The following is a 20351-nucleotide window of genomic DNA, read 5'->3' as shown; positions in this document are numbered from 1 at the left end:
GGAGCAGACCTCTGGTTTTTCCCAGGAGAACCTCTCACCCTGTTGATGTCTGACACCAAGGCTCCCTCTTTCGGCGTGTAGACCCTCTGGTTGTTGGCCCTCATGCGACTCTGAATGGTGAAGAGCAGCACCTCCAGATTCCCTTTCTCCTGGAACCTGAGAAAAATTAAACACATTTCAACCACAAGGTGGTTCACAGAGACCAGCACATATCAAAACAAAAAGAGATGCAAAAGTAGAGCGACTGATTTCAAGAAGGGTTTTTGACTCACTTGGGCGGTTTCTCGACAGTCCGGTACGTGTTGAAGGCCTGAAGCTGCTGCTGGACTCCCGTCAGAGAATTGGCAAGCTTCCTGTTGTTTAGCACGACGATGGTCTGCTCGATCCACGTCAGCAAGTCTGAAGCCAGCGTCTCGTACTTATCGATCATCCTCTCTGTCTCTATAGCTTGATCCAGAACCTTAATATGGAAGGCAAATATATAAACAAGACTGCCGGCTTGACAGACTAATGAGTGCCGTGTTTCTATCTCACCTTTCCAACTCTCTTTCCCTCGACGGCGAGCTGCTTCATCTTAGAGAAGTAGTGGTAAAACGCCACAACGTACGTGATGATGGATTTTTCATCTGGGTTCTCTGTGAAAACGTCTGCCAAGCAAAATGCCAAGCGAGTTAATCACCACAGCGAGCACATCACCTCTCCTGAGGTGTTTGTTTAGCCACCAAGATTTATCCTGATAGACATTCAGTTCTACATGGAGGTCTTCACAATTATCATCAGTCACTCGCCTTCTGGGTCTAACAGTTTGGTCACGCCAAGCTTCTGTTCTGCCACATTAAAGGCGTTCTGGAGGTTGTGGGTGGGATTGGACCTCTTCAGTTTGGTATAGTCCACCAGATCAGGCCTAACAGAGAGATGAAAGAGCAAAAAAGACAACACAGGGGGAGAGATGAAAGAGAAAAACTAGGGGAGACACAGAGCAGGCAGGTTTGGGCTGTGTTTTCAGATGTGTAAGCTGGTGAGAGCAGTTTCATTATTCATCTTTCCTCACCGGTGTTTGTGTATGAGGGCGTTGAAGGCCATTCCGTCTTTCCAGCTATTGGTGAAGTTTGTGATGTTGACGTTCGGGTATCTGTGAAATAACAGTGATGGGATGTCACTGACTGAACATGAAAGGATATTTCTGCGAAGCTCAAGCTTTAAATCAATGTCTGGGCTCCGTATAAAGCGGAGTCTTTCATATCCATAGCTTTAAGCCTTGAAGAAAAATATGTTTTCATACAGATCTATTTGTATTTCTCTGTGTGAGGCGATAGCTTTTAATATTGCTTCAGCAGTTCAAAACCTGTTCTGTCGATCCCCTTTCTTAGACATAGCAATTACAGTAGTTCATGAAAACTGTGATCCTACAATCCCTTGCTAAAGTGTTCACACCCTTTAATCTTTTTCACATTACCAGATGTTAATAACTCAAACTTCAATGTATTATAATTGAAAAGTATGTGACAGATGATGACAAAATAATCTACAATTGTGAACAAATAAAAAGCTAAAAATTCGGGCGTATCAGTTGAATATGGGGCTGAACTTTAACTAGGCCATTCCAATTTTTTTATTTGTACAGATGTTTTAAAAGCACACTTTATTTTCCTTTCACTATTTTCACCACTTTATAACAGGATTTGATCAAATACACCAATGTCTGTGTTTGCAATGGGATAAAAGAGACTGAAAGTTCAAGAGGCGTGAATACTTTTGCAAATGTAGCATGTATCCTCTTAGCACAATTTAAGAAATGAAAACTAAGAGTTGTGAAACGGTAACAGACGTGCATCTGGTTGCAAATTCCCAATGGATGTTTACAGCAGCTTGGTGATGCTAAAGTAAAGTACTTACCCCGCAGTTTTCATCTGACACCACAGAAGAAGAGCGTCTTTAGCTGAGTGTGTCTCCTTCTGGTCTGCCTGGCCTGTTTCCACAATAATGTCCTGGATCTGATGAAGAACAGGAAGCACAGATGGATGGTAAATGATAAAACTTAATATTTGATTTTTTTACAAAGAAAGAAGTAGGAACACAGACAACAGAGAGGACACTGCATCAGGGAATAATTTCTCACTTTATTCCTTTGGTTTCCTTCTTTGTGTAAAACTAAAGTAAATCTCCAGTGATGTATCATTAACATTATTAGTCTTAAAGGATTGTTACAAAACTCAACAGTGGCTAAGATGGGTGGAAAATAGGTGGTAATGACTGAAGTTCATTTCCCACACAGTGGGCCAGTAATTAGAGCAGTGATGGGATACAAGAGACAGGTCCTGAGAGATTGCTAAATTTAGACAGCTTTGCTTCTCCCTGGCTAATGCAGACTGAAAAATACAGCCTGGTTTTTTTATGGGCTTTTTTTACTTATCTTTTGAAAAAGTTGAATAATGTAGAAGGACTTATTGTTTGAACTATCATTTCTAAAAATAACCACGCTGCTGTCAAATTAAAAATAAATATCTGACTCCCCTCTTCCCCTCCTCACTGGATGATAAGAGTGAAAGAGACATGTGTGGTGCGCTTCTAAAGAACGAAAAATACTGGAGCCTGAAGGCATCGTTTCCGAAAGAAATAATCCCGAAACTGCAGGTTTAAACGTTCCTCACTGATACCTGCCTGTGGACATGTCTAAACTAAAACAACAGGAAATTAGACGTTTATTGTTGCTGATTGACTATCAATAATTACTCTAATACATGTGGCTGTTGGCTATAAATAAAGGGTAAAAGTGATTTGTGGAATTTTCCAAAAGTTAAATTAAAACACAGATTTTTAATGGCCCTTTTAGTGAATGCAGTGGATACATGGTTGGCTAACAACACTCTTTGCTGTTCCTCCTTAAACATGTAGCCGTCTTCATCATGAGGGAGGTATTTAACAAATGAAGTCAGACGATGCACAAACGTTGCAAAAAGCTTTATAAAGACAATTGTAATTTCTTTGTAGGAAAAAGTCTGCTATTTATTCAACGGGAGCGATTTTTTTTTTTTTTTTTTACTTTTTGCAGCACATTTTCTCTTTCTATTCTTTGTTATTTAGTTTTTTGGTGACTTTACTCTGCTGGGAATGCAATTAGAAATATCAAAAAAAACAACTTTCTTATGCTTCCATTTAATTACAGTAGGCTCTCAAACCTTGAATTATATGCTTACCTAATTAACAACCTATTCCAATTTTGTTTCATAAACCAGACATATGGTGAAATCCAAAGATTATTTGCACAAACAAAAAGAGATGAGGGCGTGTTGTGGTGGCGTAGGGGATAGCGCGACCCACATTTGGAGGCCCTCAGTCCTCGACGCGGCCGTCGGGTGTTCGATTCCCGGACCCGGCGACATTTGCCGCATGTCTTCCCTCCTGTCCCTCCCCCTTTCCTGTCAGCCTACTGTCATATAAGGGACACTAGAGCCCACAAAAAGACCCCCTGGTGGGGAAAAAAAAAAGAAAACAACTACTTACATTTTGTGCACAAAATCAGACATCCATTAATAATATCCACAACTTACATGGATCCCTAGCTCTGTTATTGTAAGTAAAAAAAGAAGTCTGCAGAGGAAAGGGTGAAGCTACGGCAATTCAAACTTTACACGTGACTTTATTCACTTAACTACTGTGTACACAGAGGCACTCAGGAGTTATGTAGAATCACTGAGATTCTAGTTTATCCAGGAAAAGACTCAGTAAAACCATGTTAACGATTTACAAGAAATGATGCCCCTGATGAATTGCATCTGTTTGCTCCTTATTAGTTCCTAGACAGACAGATGCTACGAGCACATATCTGACAGGACCGATGAATTGTTTTGTTGTTGTTGATCTGTGCAGTACAGTTATATTTAATAAATTACAATATGATTTCAGTTGTGGCTCGTTTATCAGATCAAGCTCATATTTCTGTATTCAAAACCTTTCTTTTATTGGTTCGATGTAATGCTCTAATCTTAAATGTAATGTTTTCACTAGCTGCAAGCGGAAAAGTTTCTGCTAACACAGTTATCAGAAAAGCTTAAAATCATCAGTGTGGGGCGTGCTGTGGTGGCGTAGGGGATAGCGCAACCCACATATGGAGGCCTTCAGTCCTCGACGCGGCTGTCGCGGGTTTGATTCCCGGACCTGGCGACATTTGCCGCATTTCTTCCCCATTCTCCTTCCCCCTTTCCTGTCAGCCTACTGTCATATAAGGGACACTAGAGCCCACAAAAAGACCCCCTGGAGGGGAAAATAAAAAATCATCAGTGTGTAGATACAACATATAATGTATGTCATGTGTTTCACTTTGTGAAATGACTAACTGAAATAAATAAACTTTTAATTATTTAAATTTATTGAAAGTGATTGTACTTTTTTTCAAATAATAAGTTTCACAGCACAGTATATCCTCTAGGTGTCGCTGACGAGGGCAATATGTTGAGAAATGTGGGAGCCGCCATGTAGTTTCACCATGGGCCATCAGTTAATTACTGATACATCTGAATGCTTGCATGGAAAACAGAGTAGGCCATGTTTTTTAAGTGTATGTGCTCTTTATACATGAGGCAGACAGAATGACTACATTCTGGATCTTTTTAGATGTTACATCCTCGGCTTACCTGGAAACGCAAGATGATGGTCCAAATGAGCCCAAGTATGAGGCGGTGGTTGCCGTCGACAATGTCATGGGACCCCATGTTCTCTAGGTGTACCCTCTGCTCTTTGAGAAACTGCAAGGCCTTGTCTACATTTTCCAAACAGTGGATACGCATCCGACCTTTAGTAGGCTTCGGCTGTGAAGGAAACAAAGAAGAAAAAAAATAAATAGGAATTTTTGAAAGAAAAGGACATCACAAATGAGCTGGAAATAACATTAAACTTTTACAACGATAACGTTGAAGCTGAGACAGCATAACTCACCAGACGTTCTCCAGACAGGACCTCCAGCAGTTTAATTAGCATGCGTCCGTCACGAAGGTCCAGGTAGAGGTCAGAGATGCGACAGCCAACTCGGGAAAGGATCGAGTTGACCCATTTAGTAAAGGTCTTCTTTTGAACTGCCTCGCGCTCATCTGGAGAGGGAACATAGTTTAAGAAAGAACATGAGCCCCATGAATAATGCACTGCTCTCAAGGCTGCAGAGCAGCATCACTGAAGCTGGTAGGGATTTACTGTCTCCAACAAGGGCTCTTCAAACTGAAGACCTGGCTGTGCATGCTAGTGTTTGTCTGCGACGAGCTCTTATTGAGTAAATTAATGTGCTGTAACAAAAATGAACCTTATTCTTATTCTACAATGCTTTCTAAAAGTTTTCATACCCCTTTGACTTAGTCACATAGTGCAACATTACAACCCCAAGCTTCTGTATTTCGCATAGTCAACACGTTTGTCGCAGTTACGGTTGTTAGCCATTTGGAATATGTCGTTATCAACTTTTCGCATCTAAGACTGAAAGTTTGTCCATTCTTCTTTGCAAAATAGCAGAAGCACAGTGAATGAAGAACATCAGTGACCATCCATTTTCAAGCTTTGCCACAGAATCTAAGCTGCATTTTGTCAATTTCACTGGACCTTTGTAACACTTGTATCTGCTTTGATCTAAAGTATTCCACTGCAGCTCTGGCTGCTTGTTTAGGGTCAGTGTCCTCCTGGAAAGTGAGCCTTCACCTCAGCCCAAAGTTTATTATTCTTCCTGGATTTATTTACATAAATTCATCCAAATATTTGCTGCTTACTTTCTATAGCCTGTGGCAATCTTCAAAAAGGATTTTCTTCAAAAATAGTTCTTCTTGCCACTAAAAAGCAGTTTTGTGGATTGCATAAGTAACAGTTGTCTTGTCCACAGATTCTCCCACCTGAACTCTTGACCTCTGCAGCTCCCCCAGAGTTACCAAAGCTCTCTTGGTTGGTTCTCTGATCTTGGTGGGATTGTAGTTGTGCTAAAGTCTTGATTGAATAGTGGTGGGTAAGATGTTCAAATCTGAGGATGTTGTTTTATAACCTCACACAACTTTAAATGCTTCCACAGTTGTATCCTTGACTTGTCTGCTGTGTTCGTTACAGTTAACGGGCACGATGATACTTATTAACCATTGTTAATTTGTCTGTAGAAAAGTTTAAAAATCCTATATAATTTGCAAAAGTATGCACTATTTTGTAATGCTTTGAGTGAAATACATTAACATTTGCAGCTGCAACTTGGAGAAAAAAGGCAAATATTTCAAGGGTTATAAACAAACCTGCAAGGCATATTGCAACAAAAACAAACTGAAACCGACCAAGTAAACATTACATCAAGTGAGCCAGTTCTGCATCTGTTCAACATATTTCTGTGGCAACCTAAGTATTCTAGAGCAAGGTGAACAGAAGGGCAGTGCTTTCTCATTACACTAACCTTGATTTTGCTAACAGCTACTTTACCTGCAGATACACACAGATTGAGTCACAGATACTTAAAACTTATTATGTCAGCAATGGGACATTCCCAGCCCCAGTTGTCCCAGTGTGCAACACATCAGTTCCCTTTAGTCTCCACACTGACGGTTGCCCTGTTTATCTCTGACTTCATAATGATTTGTGAACTAAAATAAGAAAGGGCACAAAGCTGTGGAGAACAGGCTAGAGCAAAGATGCCAGGTATTGTATTCTAGGTTAAGAAGGTGTCAATAAGCAAGGTGAGATTGAGGAGGAGACATAAACTCTAGATGGAAGTAAACTTGGTAAGAGGAAGAGCTCCCTGGGAGGCAGTCTTTCAGGTTTACTGTGCAGAGGCATGGCGAGGTAAACAGAACAAAACACCCACAGTATCTCCCCTGCTGTTGCCAAAAACACCCAGTAAGCTCCTTTACAGCTCCAGCTGAATTCCCAGCACCATCCAGGAGAACGAATCAGGAGTTACAGTATGTAAAACACATGGTGCAGCAGAGTACAGTAAATAAATCATGACCCGCTCTGCTCCCCTCAGCAGAACAACAGCACACACTGCTCCGCTGCATCCACATGGGTTCCCCATGTAATGAAAAAGTAATGAAAATTAAAACATGCAAATAACTCAAAGCTCCATTAGCAGCACAAACGTTGAGAGAGTAGGAACAGAAAACAGAGACAAAAGAAGAGCCTGACTAAAAACTGTGACAAATCCTCTCTGAACTATCTGGGGTGCAGAGGATTTCACAGCACAGTCAGTGAGAGGCCAATTAAAGTGCATCCCCACACTGTTTTGCCATATCATATCACAATAAGAGACCTTGAGAAGGGACAGCATGGATGCACAGGGAAGCTCTCAGCCAAGTGGGCAGCAATGGGACAACAGAGAGTAATAGGGGGGAAGTTTCTGTTTTCATGTCGTCTGCTAAGCTTTCTGCAGATGAGGAATAGCTTAATATGACAACAGCTCTGACTAAACTGAATAAAGCCTTAAGCGCTCTTTTGAGTAGAAAGCTCTGCTTAGTCCTTAAATTCCATCTGTTCTTTTACAGAGCGGAAGAAGATTAAATAATATCAATGTTAATAGCGATACGACATACAATACTATCTAGGGTTTGAGTATATCAGAATTCATGAAAAAACCTTTAATAAACCAAGTATTTGAAGCCCTACAGTCATTAGGTTAGAAAAGAAAAGCATATTTACAACAATCACCATTTATCTATCTTTCTATAAGTGCAAACACATGCTGCAGCAGTTATTAAAATATGACAAATACAACAAATTATGAAGGCTTTGATTAAAATATATACAGTGGCGACTTTCGACATGGACCATATGGGCAGTTGCCCAGGGCAGCATTAAAAAGGAGCGACACACAAGCACTTGACAAATCCGAGATAGTACTTGTTTTTGTGTCTTGACCAAGTTTACTATTGGTTTTTTGCATGTGCAGTCAGTGGAGGGTTGGTCGATTTAGAGACAATGTTTTTACACACCAGCACCATCTCCAATCACTCTCTGAAGAATATTGAATTAATAAATACAGCAGGATTTAATTTCCCTTTGGGATCAATGAACTGTTTTTGACTGGCCTGCATTTTGTCCAGCTCCAGGAAATAAATTATTGCAATGCACTTTGACTGATTTCAAGGCAGCAGAATAAGGGGCTCACCCAGGACACACTACCTACTTTTTAAGAAACTTGCATGAAAGAAAAAAAAAGGGGGGGGGGAAATAGAACGACAATAAAGTACAGCTTGGTCGATTCTGACTAGTGAGTTATTGATTGGAAACTCAAGACTTGTATCTTTTTCCAAACAATTAAACTAACCACAGACAGATCACTGACAACAACACTCTTAGGTGCAGAAGCTGGTACTGATTGGAATAAAGCTCAAAGTCAGCAATTATTACTGATCTTAAAGAAAACAACTAAGTCAGCTCAAAGGTGTATAAACAGATTGAACCAAAGATCCAAAATAAGTCACAACTTTAAGATAAACAGTTTACCTTTAATATTTCAGGTTTTGTAGCATGTTGCCTTCTATATATCAAAATAAAGCCCAACATTTTTATACCACCTTTGGCTTCTTGTTTATCCATCAATAGTATTTTAATTAGCAATCATAAAAATGCGCATCTTTGACATGGTGAACTACAACATTTCCGTGCTGGACCTCCTAAACCTATTGCAAAAGATAGTAGTTATGTAAATACAATGGACGTTTCTCGGTTTTCTAAGACATTCATTTCTACTCTTGCGTTTTACCAAGTATAACTCCACATAACTTCAAACATCATTTAATTTAACTCGTGCTACGGACACAACTCGGTGTGTAGGAAGCGGTTGACATGACTTTACACAGTACTTTTTCTGTTTTTCATTCAGAGAGGAGAACCATTTAGCGTTATCTGTTTTTCAACATTAATTAATGATGATGTGAGAGGAACCCCACATGTTTAGAGTGCTTGCAGTCTTTCGTCCAGACAAAATGAATTGGGCCTTTTGATCTTTTTACGTGTGTCCACCAACTTCTTTAGGTTTTCCTATTCTTTATATTAGACCAAGTCTTACTAAACATTCTTCTGTTTCACATGCTTTTACTTGCCGGTCTCTCAACCACTTTTTGACTCCAGTAAAAGCCCTATGACTTATTCATGTTGATGGATTTTTCCTGTACACGGCGTGATCTGTTTTTTTCCCCCCCCCAACAGTCATCTCATACTGGATGCGGCCCAGTAGTCCCAGAGCACCCTATTATATGCCCCTGTCATGGCACAGCCAAAGCAACCTGTCCTGCAGCCATGACACCATGACACTAGGACAGGTAGACTCACCAAAGCATGACGATGAAACTCAGCCTCTCCATGCTTGCTATACCCCCTTGCATGCTCTTGTTAGACATGCTCTCAAGGCAAATGAACTGTCTCCTCTCTTAAAAGAACTATCTGAAGCCCCTGAACATCAGATTAATGTGCATTTGATGTTTGCACAGTTTATTTATGTCTGACCGAGCATTAGGGGAATTAGAGGTAGGATGCAAAAGACGCATGCGAAAAACAAAACCGGGCAACTTCCGGAGCAAGTTAAAGTGCCTTGCAAAAGTATTCACAACCTCACAATTTTTTTGTATTTCCTGGGGACTTTATGAGAAGGATTAACACTAAGTTGCAATAATTGAAAAGCGGGGAAAAAACTGACATGATTTTCGACATTCTTTACAAGTTAAAATCTGGAGAGTGTGCTGTGCATGTGTAATAATAAGCCCCTTTAAGTATGATAATCCTAAATCAAACCTGAGCATAAATCTACATGCTCTGTTAAGGCCTCAGAGGTTTGCTGGTGGACATTCAAGAACTAACAGCATTATAGAGAGCAAGGAATGCAGCAGAAATATGTGGAGGATCTCCAAAGCTCAGGAGGTTGAATCAGTAAACTTGAAAACCATGTGTCATGCACGCCACAAATCTAGATATTACGTCAAAATGACAAGAAGAAAGGAATTCTGAAAAGAAAGGCATTGGAAGACATGTTTACAGTTTGTTCCACGTCATAAATCGGACACAGCAAACGTGGGAGAAGATGCTCCAGTCAGACCATTTGAAAGGCTTGTAACTGAGCTACACTGAAATGTTTTGGATCAAGTACAAAGAATGGCCTAGTCAAAGACCAGAGCTAAACCCAATGAAAAATCTGTAACAAGACTTGAAAATTGATCTTTACAAATGCTCTCCATCCAGCCTGACCAATCTGAACACCTTTTATACTGTTCTAACAAATTAGATACCGATTGATTCAACTGAAGAAAGTTAAATGAGTGTAAATATTTTTGCAAAGCTCAAAAAAGAACTGGGGGAACTGCTTGTTCGCAGGCAGAACAACAGAAATAACCATCAACGGGGCACGTCAAACTACTAAAGAGTCGGAAAACGAAGGGATGCTTTATAAATCAATAAATGCAAAAAAGCCGTTTTCTGCTTCTTCATCACAGTCGTCCTTTCCAAGTTCAATCTGTTGTAATCTTGTCAAAATCTTGAAAACAATCTTGAAAAAAAATCATGTAAGAAAGACTTCAAGACACGCAGCTGGTAAATTGATGTGTTTGGCCCGTCTCATGGCATCTCTGATTTAGAGAAAAGCTTCAGAAGTTTGCAGCCCCGCTATCAGTTGACTCTGCAGCCTTCAGGATCAGTCGATACTTGAAATGTAGCAGAGGCAGTGGGGGGTGGGGGGGCCTTTCCCTCTGTTCCTGCATCGTCTCCTCCATTTTCCTCCCCTCACTAATGCATTCCTGTCATCAGGGAGTTGGATAGCATAGTGCAAGCTCAGAAAAAGAAAAAAAAACATCCACTGTGACGCCATGGTTTTCTCTTAAAACTGTAACAATAAAGGCAGCGATGAGTTACTCCAGTAGAGAAAGTGATTGTTTTTTTCTTCTTCTTCAGAAACTCATCCCAGAGACGCATCACCTTGTTGTTTTGAAGCAGTTTGTGAAAGTTGAACGCCATACATGGCACTGTATCTTGTAAGAGACGACAAATGGTTGCTATCTTGAGGTGTTATTTAAATTATTTAAAGCCAAGATTGTTAGTAATCAGGGCAGAGTCCCCGCTTCCAGAAATTAAATAAATAACCACTAGATATATTTCGTTTACACAAGTTCTAATGACAAACTAACCTCTGGCCTCCATCATTGCCCGGACATGAACATAAACACATGATGGAGAAGGGAGGGGCATGATCTAAGAAGTGTCATCCTTGTGAGGCAGGACATGATGGACCAACTCTCTCAGCAAGCACACACACACACACACACGCACACGCACACACATGCACACCATCACAACACGCTCACACACAGTCCCACGGTCAGGATCCAGTTACCTTGCAGCTGCCTGAAGCGTCCGTCCAGGATGGAGTTGAAGCAGATGTTGGAGGTGCTGTAACTAAGCCAGCGCGCCCGCTTCATGCTCCTGGCTGATGAGGAAGAGGAGGAGGAGGAGAGGATGGGGGCCAGGTCCGGGTGAGTTTGAGAGGGCCGTGGACGCCGGGGGGTGCAGGAGGAGGATGAGGACGAAGATGAGGAGAAGGGGGAGAGCCCCGTGGGCACCGAGGTAGGCGGGATGTGAAGGAAAGTGCCATTCCTCTCTGGGTGCTGCTCCGGTACCTGCTGCTTGCTTGTTGCCTTCCTGCTTTCGGGTCTGAGGGCGCGATGGACCGGCGGGGTGCTCCTGCTCCGGCTGCTGCTGCTCACTCCGACCCGGATCTGGGCCTCTTTCTCAGCTGGAGTAAAGGGTCGGCTTGCGGTCTCCTTGCTGCTCCGGACGGCTGCAGCATCCCTGCTGCTGGCCTTTAGGCTGATCTTGACCTCTCTTAGCCGGGGTTGGCTTATGGGGGCAGTGCGCAGCAGGCACGGGCTGCTCATCTCGACCCCCAAGCCCCCAAAACAATTACAACAAGAAGAAAACCTCCACTGGAGCCAGCCGAGGAGCTTGGCACACCTCTTCTCTCTCTTTCTTCTGGCTCTCTGTCCTCTTTTCCAGATCCCTTTTGCATTAACTCCCGCTCCCTCCCTCCCTCCCTCCTCTTCGTCTTTCTTTCTCACTCGCTCCTCACTGTTACCGTGATAAAGCTCTGCCTCCACTTTCAGGCGGCACAAGGGCTCTGGCAGCCTTCGGTTTAGTTCAGAGGGATTTATTTTGCAGCCCCATCCATGCATACAGTATGTTTCAATGCATACACGTGTTCCTACGACTCCCACACAGCGGCTCCAAGACTGAACATGAAGTACACAACTGGCACACTTATGAGTTCCTGTGCCAACAATCCAAACATTACAAAACTACATGCATGTTAGACTAAAAGCAAAAAAAGATTTTATTTTAGGCTTCTGTGGTACAACGGATCCTAATATGCTTTGAAATCATACTGAGTGCATATTTTTGAGTTCACAAGCTGTACACCAGACGCAGGTAATATTCAGGAACTCTAATGTCTCTTCACCCCAACCCCCCTTTCACTCCCTGACAGGAAACACTGATTGCATTACAGAAGCATCAGTGCAGCAGCAGCACTCTAACAGAATATCACCGACTGACACTCAAACCTGAAGCCTTCATTACTTAAAGAGACAGGAAGAGACAGCGAGAAATATAGCGAGAACAGTGCCAGATGAAAGTCCTGGATGGGAAGAGAGGCATTCTGGACTCCCAGACGGAGGAGATAACACAAAGTGCTGGAAAAATGGACCCAATCGGATCTCATGGTAGGTGAACTCTGAACCCTTTAAAATCTAAGCTGGTGTATTAACAAAGACGATTTCCAGCTCTCTTCGAGGTCAGACCTCCAGTTTTGACCTAGAAAGACTTTTTTTTTACTCTAAAAACGATATGAAACCAAAAAGAAACAGAACAGAAGTGAAGGAATTACAAGGTTATTCAGGATCAATTTTTTTTATTTTTTATTAAATTATAATTTTTAGTATTTGACCAGCTGATTACCAATTAGAGCCAATCAAGGAAAACATTGAACAATTCCTATCTTTGATCCTTCTATCCATAGCACATGTTTAGAAGTTCATTTTCATCAAATTGTTTGAAAATTAATTGGAGTGAAAGGGCAGCAATGAAGTCCTTATTCCGACATGGACAGCATGCCACCATGAGGTATCATAGGCCTGGTCAGAGGAACGGTGAATCAACTCATTACTGTCAGAAAAGAGTTATTAGCTCGCAAATTAAGACTCACAAGAGGCATAAAGGAAGTGATATTAATCCTACACTAGAGAGAGTGAGAAAACTCTGTGCAGCATTCCTCTTTGGGATTTAAGAGGGAGTGTATCACCCAGATAAAGCACATCATTAACTGGAAATGAAACCACCTCGATAAAAGCAGAAGTTTTGGGAGCTTGGTCAATACTGTACATGAAGTACACAACCGGCACAATACCAAAGCAGAAAGAGATCAGTAATAATTAGAGAGAGAGAAGAAAATATTGCTCCTCAGTAGTTTGGGAAAAATTATAAGGTAATTTCCTAAGATGTGCAGTGAATCATTCTGTAGTAAGAAAGATGAAAGTAACACGTTGAAGGGAAACCTGGTTGTTAATCTATCCAGTGGTGGATTTTTTTCCCCTGGAAATTCACTCCAAGATCAGACTACAGGGTTAAAAAAAGAAGCCAAAAACTTTCACAAGACAGGCCTCACTTAGCATGTTAAACATTAAAGTTGATCAAGGTGCTGTCTGGAGAAAGAAGCAGAACAAGTATATCTCGAAAAACTATAACTTTTGAACAAATGACAAAAAAGTGTTTATGGGTGTTTGGAAGAACACACCTCATACCAACGGTCAAGCATGGTGGTGGAGGGGTGATGATTTGGGCTCATTTTTGTAGCCAAAGCACATGAACACCTCGCATTCACTGAGTCTACATAATTGTAGACAAACAATTGATGAGCAAACTAAAGTCTTTTAGAGTCAACTGTAGCTGAATTGGTCAAAAATAGGTCATCGACAGGGCATTGATCCAAAACACAGCAGCCAATTCACAACATAATGACTGAAAAGGATCAGTCAAAGCCTACACTTCAACCTTATTGAAACACTGATGGGGAAAAACTGTGCAGAAAAAAATAATCCTCAAAGAACTAATAAAAACTAAACAAAAAGTGCCAAAATTCTTCCTTAATGATGAAAAAAAGGATAAAAAAAATAATATAAAAACTATTTTATTTATACGTTACTGTTGCCAAAGGTATTTGCATGCAGCCAAAAATAGTATTAGACGGTGGTATGAGCCGCTGAACACATTGTGTGCCCTATGAATTTAATGTTTTAGCTTTACATAATATCAACCCCCACAGTCCTACTCTCGGCCCATGTGGGCGTCTGCTTTCAAGAACACAAGCCGCATGAACTCAATGTACACAAGCCACTGAGCATCAAAAGGGAATGTTACACCAGCTAGATCGGCTTTACAAAACTCTCAGAGGTACTAATGGTTTAATTTCTGGGGTTCATTTCAAAGGGAAGCAACAAATACTTCATCCACATTGTAACGCTGTTGGAGAGAGTGGCTCCCAAACACAAGGATCTTCTCTTCAAAGCTGCATTTATATGTATTCATCTTTAACCTCTCTTGTATTTTTAACTTCAAAGACGTGAAAATAGGATGACCTGCAACCTCAACTTTTTAACCACGAGTCCATCCACGTCTATTTTAAAATCCCAAGCAGCCGACCCACAGGTGGGCCATGGCCTACCGGCTTAGCTAGAAATGCAAGAGATTCATGCGATGGGAGGCAGACGGGCAGGGCAGCTGTCCAGATCGGTCAGACTGTGGACATTCAGAGAATGTGCAAGTGATCCCAGTTACTCGTAGAGGGCGTGGATCGATGTCAGGGCTCAGCTGCTGGGAGAGTGTGTGTGATACCATAACAGAAATCCACACGGAAACACACTTTTCAAACAAACAGTGTGGAGCTGAAGATTTAAATATCAACTATGGAGAGGTTTTAAAGTTCTTGTTTTTTTTCAAGTGGTAGTGCTTTTTATTTAACCTTATTCAACCCAGCCAAAGTTACACAGTTGCGCTCTCATTATGGGTTACCCTCTGCGCCCTTCCCACACTGCTAAAAAGACTTTCATCTCAAGAATCTGTCATGGACGACAGAGTCTGTTTACTATGCAGGCACTCACCTGCGAGGGCCTTGATGCGTGAGCGCTCGAACAGCCGGGCCGAGCTGTTGTCATTGTCAAGCTCCTCATCAGAGAGGTTGAAGCGGGTGTTGATGTGGCTGTACTGCTGCGTGATCTCCACGTTGTCAAAATCCGTGGTGGAAGTCGTGGTGGAAGTCATGGCGGTGGCCAGCGTGGCGGGCGGGCGGCAGGACGGCGGGCGGGGTCCTCTCTTTCTCTGGGTGAAGAAGCAGGCGGATAGATGTTAAACGGCAGGATAGGTGGTGAATAAGGAGAAAGTCTGAAACAGATAAACAAGAAGAAGATCCATAGTCACAACAGTTTAATCTCTGGTGCGGAATGTGGACTGACTGGTTTCTACAAAAAGATGGGTTCATGGATTTGTATGAATGTTTCCAGATGGGAATGCTGCTCCAATTACTTGTACATTGAATGTCAAACATAGATGCAACCGTTATCAGCGTGCGTGTCATATTCTTATTGGGCATTTTAATGATGGATTTGATGGCTTATTTAGTTCAGGGTGGAATGACATTATAGCAAGCAACTTATTTCATTTTTGATTATAAAAAGAATTAGATCACAAGCTTGAAATTACTGTCATTTTTCAGAATTCTGGCAAATACATTTGATCTTGGCAGTATTTGGTAAAGCTCATTTAAGTATAATGGTTCGGTAGCGGCAAAGGCCCGGCTTTACAAGAAATAAATTTTCATAGGGTAAGGAGTCTGCATTCCCAAAATCTCTGTTCTTCTCAACGAAAACAAATTCTTTTGATCCATGCACTGAGTTTGGAACATTTTGGCTACAAAAATGTGTCTAGCGCTGATATTTTATTCAACTATATCATCTATAAAATATTGCTTCTTTACCTGTCACAAGAATTTTATATTTTCTGCAAACATTTTTTGACTTTAAGAAACATTTTTTTGCCCAACATGCAAATAAGCCCTTGAAGCAGGGCCCTCCGTCTCTCCCTCCACCCGCTGCTCCATTTTGTGAGTGTCACTCTGCTCGACGGTGACAGCCCAGATGGTGTCTGTGTATTCTTTGCATGGAATGGCGGGTTGAAGGGTAGCCACTCAGATAGCTCTATCTGTGTGCAGCATAACTCTCTTATCAAGCTGCCTGGGGGGAGGTAGGACAACCCCTCTGAGGAGCAGGGCTTGATGAAGCCGCCTTCTTTTGAATGATGCTGCTCACGTAGTTTACAAAGCAAAAGTGTGCGAGTCCGTTGGTGGGGATTTGTAAGGAAAGTGAAGTAAAGCGTGAGAGTCCAATTTATGTGCATTACAGTTTTATACAAAGCATACTTTTTTTTTTCTTTTTTTTTTCTTTCCAGACTTTAAAAAAGCCCTTACTGAGGATTAATTTGGAGTTTCTCTAATTAAAGTGTCCTGGTGAAAAATTCATACGCCTTAAACTTCAGCCCCATTTTAATTCATTACCCATAAATAAAAATCTATTGCAACCAATTGCCTTCAGAAGTCACCTCATTAGTAGATAGAGTCACCGATGTGTAACTTGATCTCAGTATAAATACAGCTGTTCTACGAAGGCCTCAGAGGTTTGTCAGGGAACAAACAGAAACAGTAAGACGAAAGAACAAAACAATGTTACAGAAAAGTTGAGTTAGAAATCTCTATCTCAAGCTTTGATCGACCAGAGAACTAGCCAAGAAGCCCATGGAAATTCTGGAGGAGCTGCAGAGATCCGTAGCTCAGGTAAGATCTGACAGGTGACATGATATCTATTATCTGTGCACTCCACAAATCTGACCTTTAAGGGAAGGCTATTATTGAGACCCTATCTCGAAATATTGCCTTTGTTTCACTGTGTCGTCCCCACAGTGAAACAAGGTGATAGCATTATCATGTTCTAAGGATGCTTCTCAGCAGAAACAGGCAAAGTTGCCAGAGTTTATTGGATGAACCTATTTGGGGCTGCAAGTGATTTTCCCTCTCCCAGCAGGACAAGCACGCAGCTTAGACTGGAGTTGCACTAGAATGAGTCAGCGTGTATTTGTGTGTTAAAATTAGGAATGATAATCCGTGGTAAGACATGACAGTGAATGCTACAGATCCTATCCATCCAGTCTGACTGAGATTGAGCAATTTTGCAAAGAAGAATGAGACCAAATTTTCTTCTCTAGATGCGCAAAACCAGTAAAGATCTTCCTAAGAAGACATGCAGCTGAAACTGCAGCAAAGACAGAAGAATATATATGGAGATTTATAAATATAGACAGAGCTGCACCCTACACTTTTCAACTTTTCATTTGTGTGAAACTTTCTGAATCATGTATTATTTTCCTTCTGTTACCCTATGATTTTCTTTCTATTGTCAAACAAAAGGTTATTAAATATGCTGACGTTTGTGGTTGTAATGTGAACATGCTTGAGGACCATGAATACCTTTTCAAGGTAAAACAAACTGAATTTAAGAAATCTAAAATAAACAATCCTCCTGCCCTCTAAATCGCCTGCTTTGTGGTATTTTGACATAATCCTACATCCATTATGAATGGATTAAATTAGTCAGAAATGTCATAGAATCTGGTGTGTGTGTGTGTGTGTGTAAATATTCATTCAAAATAATCACTAGTTACCTTTTGCAGAAGTCCCAATCTGACCAACACATTTGTCTGTTCAGTGTATTCAGAGAAGAGGCCCTCGGTCCTCTACAATGATGCTGTTCTACAGGTCTCCCTCCTTTTGCTCGGTATCAGTCCTCTGCAGAGGTCTCTTATCAGCATGGGGACGCTCCACCCACCACCAGGGGATCCCCTTATCACCATGGCACACATTACCTAGCCAGAACTATGGCGTAAAAACCCCTTTACACTCCGCTCAAACTCCCATCCCCAACCTGTCAGCTGAGCACAAACATGTACGTCTCTAATCGTGTATGAAGACTGACTCCACTTAGCAGCAAATTAAGTGCGTTTGTCGAGGCGTGCTGTCTCCACGGAGACACCTCGTGTGGCTTCGTTTGGGTGTGTGTAGAGAAATTAAAAGGCAGAGAGTTAACAGAGACCAGCGCGAGCTCCCCACTTGGTGTCCTTGAGGACGAAGAGCCCAAACACACCTGCTCGCTAACAATAGGTTATCCCGTCAGCAGGAAAAAGAGGAAGGCTTCCATCAAAGATGCTGAGTAGGATAACAGCGTTCCACCGGCATCTGGACGGTATGATGCGCACAGTCCTGGAAGAGCCACGAAATGCCAGCTGAGGCATCACATCATGGCTACAGTTCATTGAGCTTGTTTATTTTCGTTACAATTTGTTCAGAAGTGATTCATTTTTCATTTCTTTTGCAACAATTTTTTTAATCATCACCACACACTCAGCAGTGCTGGGTTTAAGTCTGTCGCAATAAGCAATAAATCAATTTGTAGCATGATAAATTAAAATGAGATCGATAATTTCTGCTCGGATGATTGATATTTTTTGAAGGGCGATTTTGTTTACAGAGACATCATAATCAAATTGTATTCATGGCTTGTAAGTGGGTTTTATTTCCATTTTGTTGCTTATGGTTATCATGTTTAAAGGAAAATGTAAAGAATACTTCTTGTTCTAGTATTAAGTCTTCATTGAAAAATTAAAGTTTATCAGACATTAGGACTGATAAATGCATTATCACGCCATTATCAATACACTACTTGAAAATGGCCTCAAAACAACAACAATTATTGTTGATCACAATAATTTCTGGGACGAGTTATCGTCCAGCAAAATTTGTTATTGCGACAGGTCGACAGGTGAGTAGTTTTGGGGTTTTTTATACTTTATTTTTGATGAGATTTTTAAACCTGGCAAACCACAACAAGTAAAAAGAGAAAAATAAGAAAACAAAAACAATCACAACAAGGACAATAAACAGCACTCAGAACAGAGAGGTCACCATGGGGGTAGATTGACAGCAAAACGTCCCAAAAGATAATATTGAAACAGACAGGTTTTTGACAAACAGGTTACAATGTATGTAAAGTTCCATGAAGAGTCAAACAGGTGGGAGTTTCTTTCCGGATTTACCAAGTCCTGCCAAACCGCTCAGCACCAAACCCCATTTACCACCCCGAATAATGAATTAACGATACTCAACTTACTTTCGAGTTCCTATGCATTAACCATTTCAACCAATATTTTTGGATTTTGTTTTCCTGGAGTCTTATGGAGAAGCTAAGCATTTCCATTTCATGTATTTCTTCTTCAGTGGCTGACCAGTCACTCAATGTCGGTGGGCTCCCACTGAGCCACCTTCTTGTTGTTGATTTCTTTCCTGCTACCAGTAGTATTTTCAGAAGGTACTTCCAAATGAGTGTTGAGTTCATTTGGTAAATTGCTTAGATATAAAATTTTAAAATTGTGCTCAATTTCAAAACCAAGAATTACTCTTGTCTCGTTGGCTACCTTTAGCCAATAGGAATAAATCAATGAGGAACCCCAGAAAAATATGAAAGTGGTCAGCCGTCACATTGTTACATCGTCTCCAACAATGCCAGATTCAGCTCTGCCAGTCTGAGAAAATGTTCTTTTGGGGGTTATAAAAAATCTGACAATATTCTTCCATAAAAATTCCCTCCAATATCCTGAGGTAGTGGTGGTGGAGTTCGTTTGCCATGTATTTAGGCACTCATTCTCCATCAGCGTTATTTTTGCCTCCCCTTCCCAAGTATTTTTAATATATAATGTTGATGGGTTTTTTATTAGCTTCTAAGCACACATATAGTCTGGACAGCCTCTTCTTATACAATTTGCCTTTATAAGCATCAATAAAGATATTTAGGTGAGTCGTTTTAACCAAACATTACGGTCCTGATATTAAAAATTTCTAATAAAGAGCACTAAATAGGATGCATGAAAAACAAAAAACAGTTGCACTTGCAGTTAGTGAGCTATAGATCTACATAGAGGTGCAAAAGTGGTTTGGACCTTCCTATTTAAATGAGAATGTTTTGTGTTTCTTCTCTTCTTTGTGGAGAGTAGAGAGAACATAAAATAATGAAGCTGAAAGTCATGCAGTTATAACTAATAAAAATAACAATAATATCAATGTATTTCATTTTTAATAGTATCTGAAAGTGTGACAACACAACAGTAAAAACATAAAAATCTGTGCTTGCAAAGTCAGGTCTGGATTAGAACAAGATATGGTTTAAATAAATAGGGCTCCCCATTTGCAATGTATATTTGCACATTTAAAG

At 41.0% G+C, this 20351-nt stretch overlaps 1 protein-coding gene across 3 annotated transcripts in view; it reads right to left on the bottom strand.

The window, feature by feature from the left end:
- sptb (spectrin, beta, erythrocytic) overlaps window positions 1-20351 on the bottom strand; it is a 48481-nt gene that overhangs the window by 25562 nt on the left and 2568 nt on the right. The window contains exons 2-10 of one of the 3 annotated variants that reach the window (XM_044142184.1): window positions 15144-15423; window positions 4936-5087; window positions 4635-4808; window positions 1897-1994; window positions 1052-1132; window positions 789-904; window positions 535-647; window positions 273-460; window positions 39-156 (exon numbers count right to left, since the gene is read on the bottom strand). In XM_044142184.1, coding sequence (XP_043998119.1) covers window positions 39-156; window positions 273-460; window positions 535-647; window positions 789-904; window positions 1052-1132; window positions 1897-1994; window positions 4635-4808; window positions 4936-5087; window positions 15144-15303 — 1200 coding nt within the window. In that variant the 5' untranslated portion in view covers window positions 15304-15423. Of the gene's footprint in view, window positions 1-38; window positions 157-272; window positions 461-534; window positions 648-788; window positions 905-1051; window positions 1133-1896; window positions 1995-4634; window positions 4809-4935; window positions 5088-11329; window positions 11903-15143; window positions 15424-20351 lie in introns of those variants that run through there. The other 2 variants (XM_044142185.1, XM_044142183.1) reach the window with 2 other exon arrangements.

Source organism: Gambusia affinis, linkage group LG16 (genome assembly GCF_019740435.1).
Source record: "Gambusia affinis linkage group LG16, SWU_Gaff_1.0, whole genome shotgun sequence".
NCBI classification, from domain to species: Eukaryota; Metazoa; Chordata; class Actinopteri; order Cyprinodontiformes; family Poeciliidae; genus Gambusia; species Gambusia affinis.
Note: the sequence above shows the minus strand (reverse complement) of the source record. Positions and strands in the feature narration are given on the sequence as shown.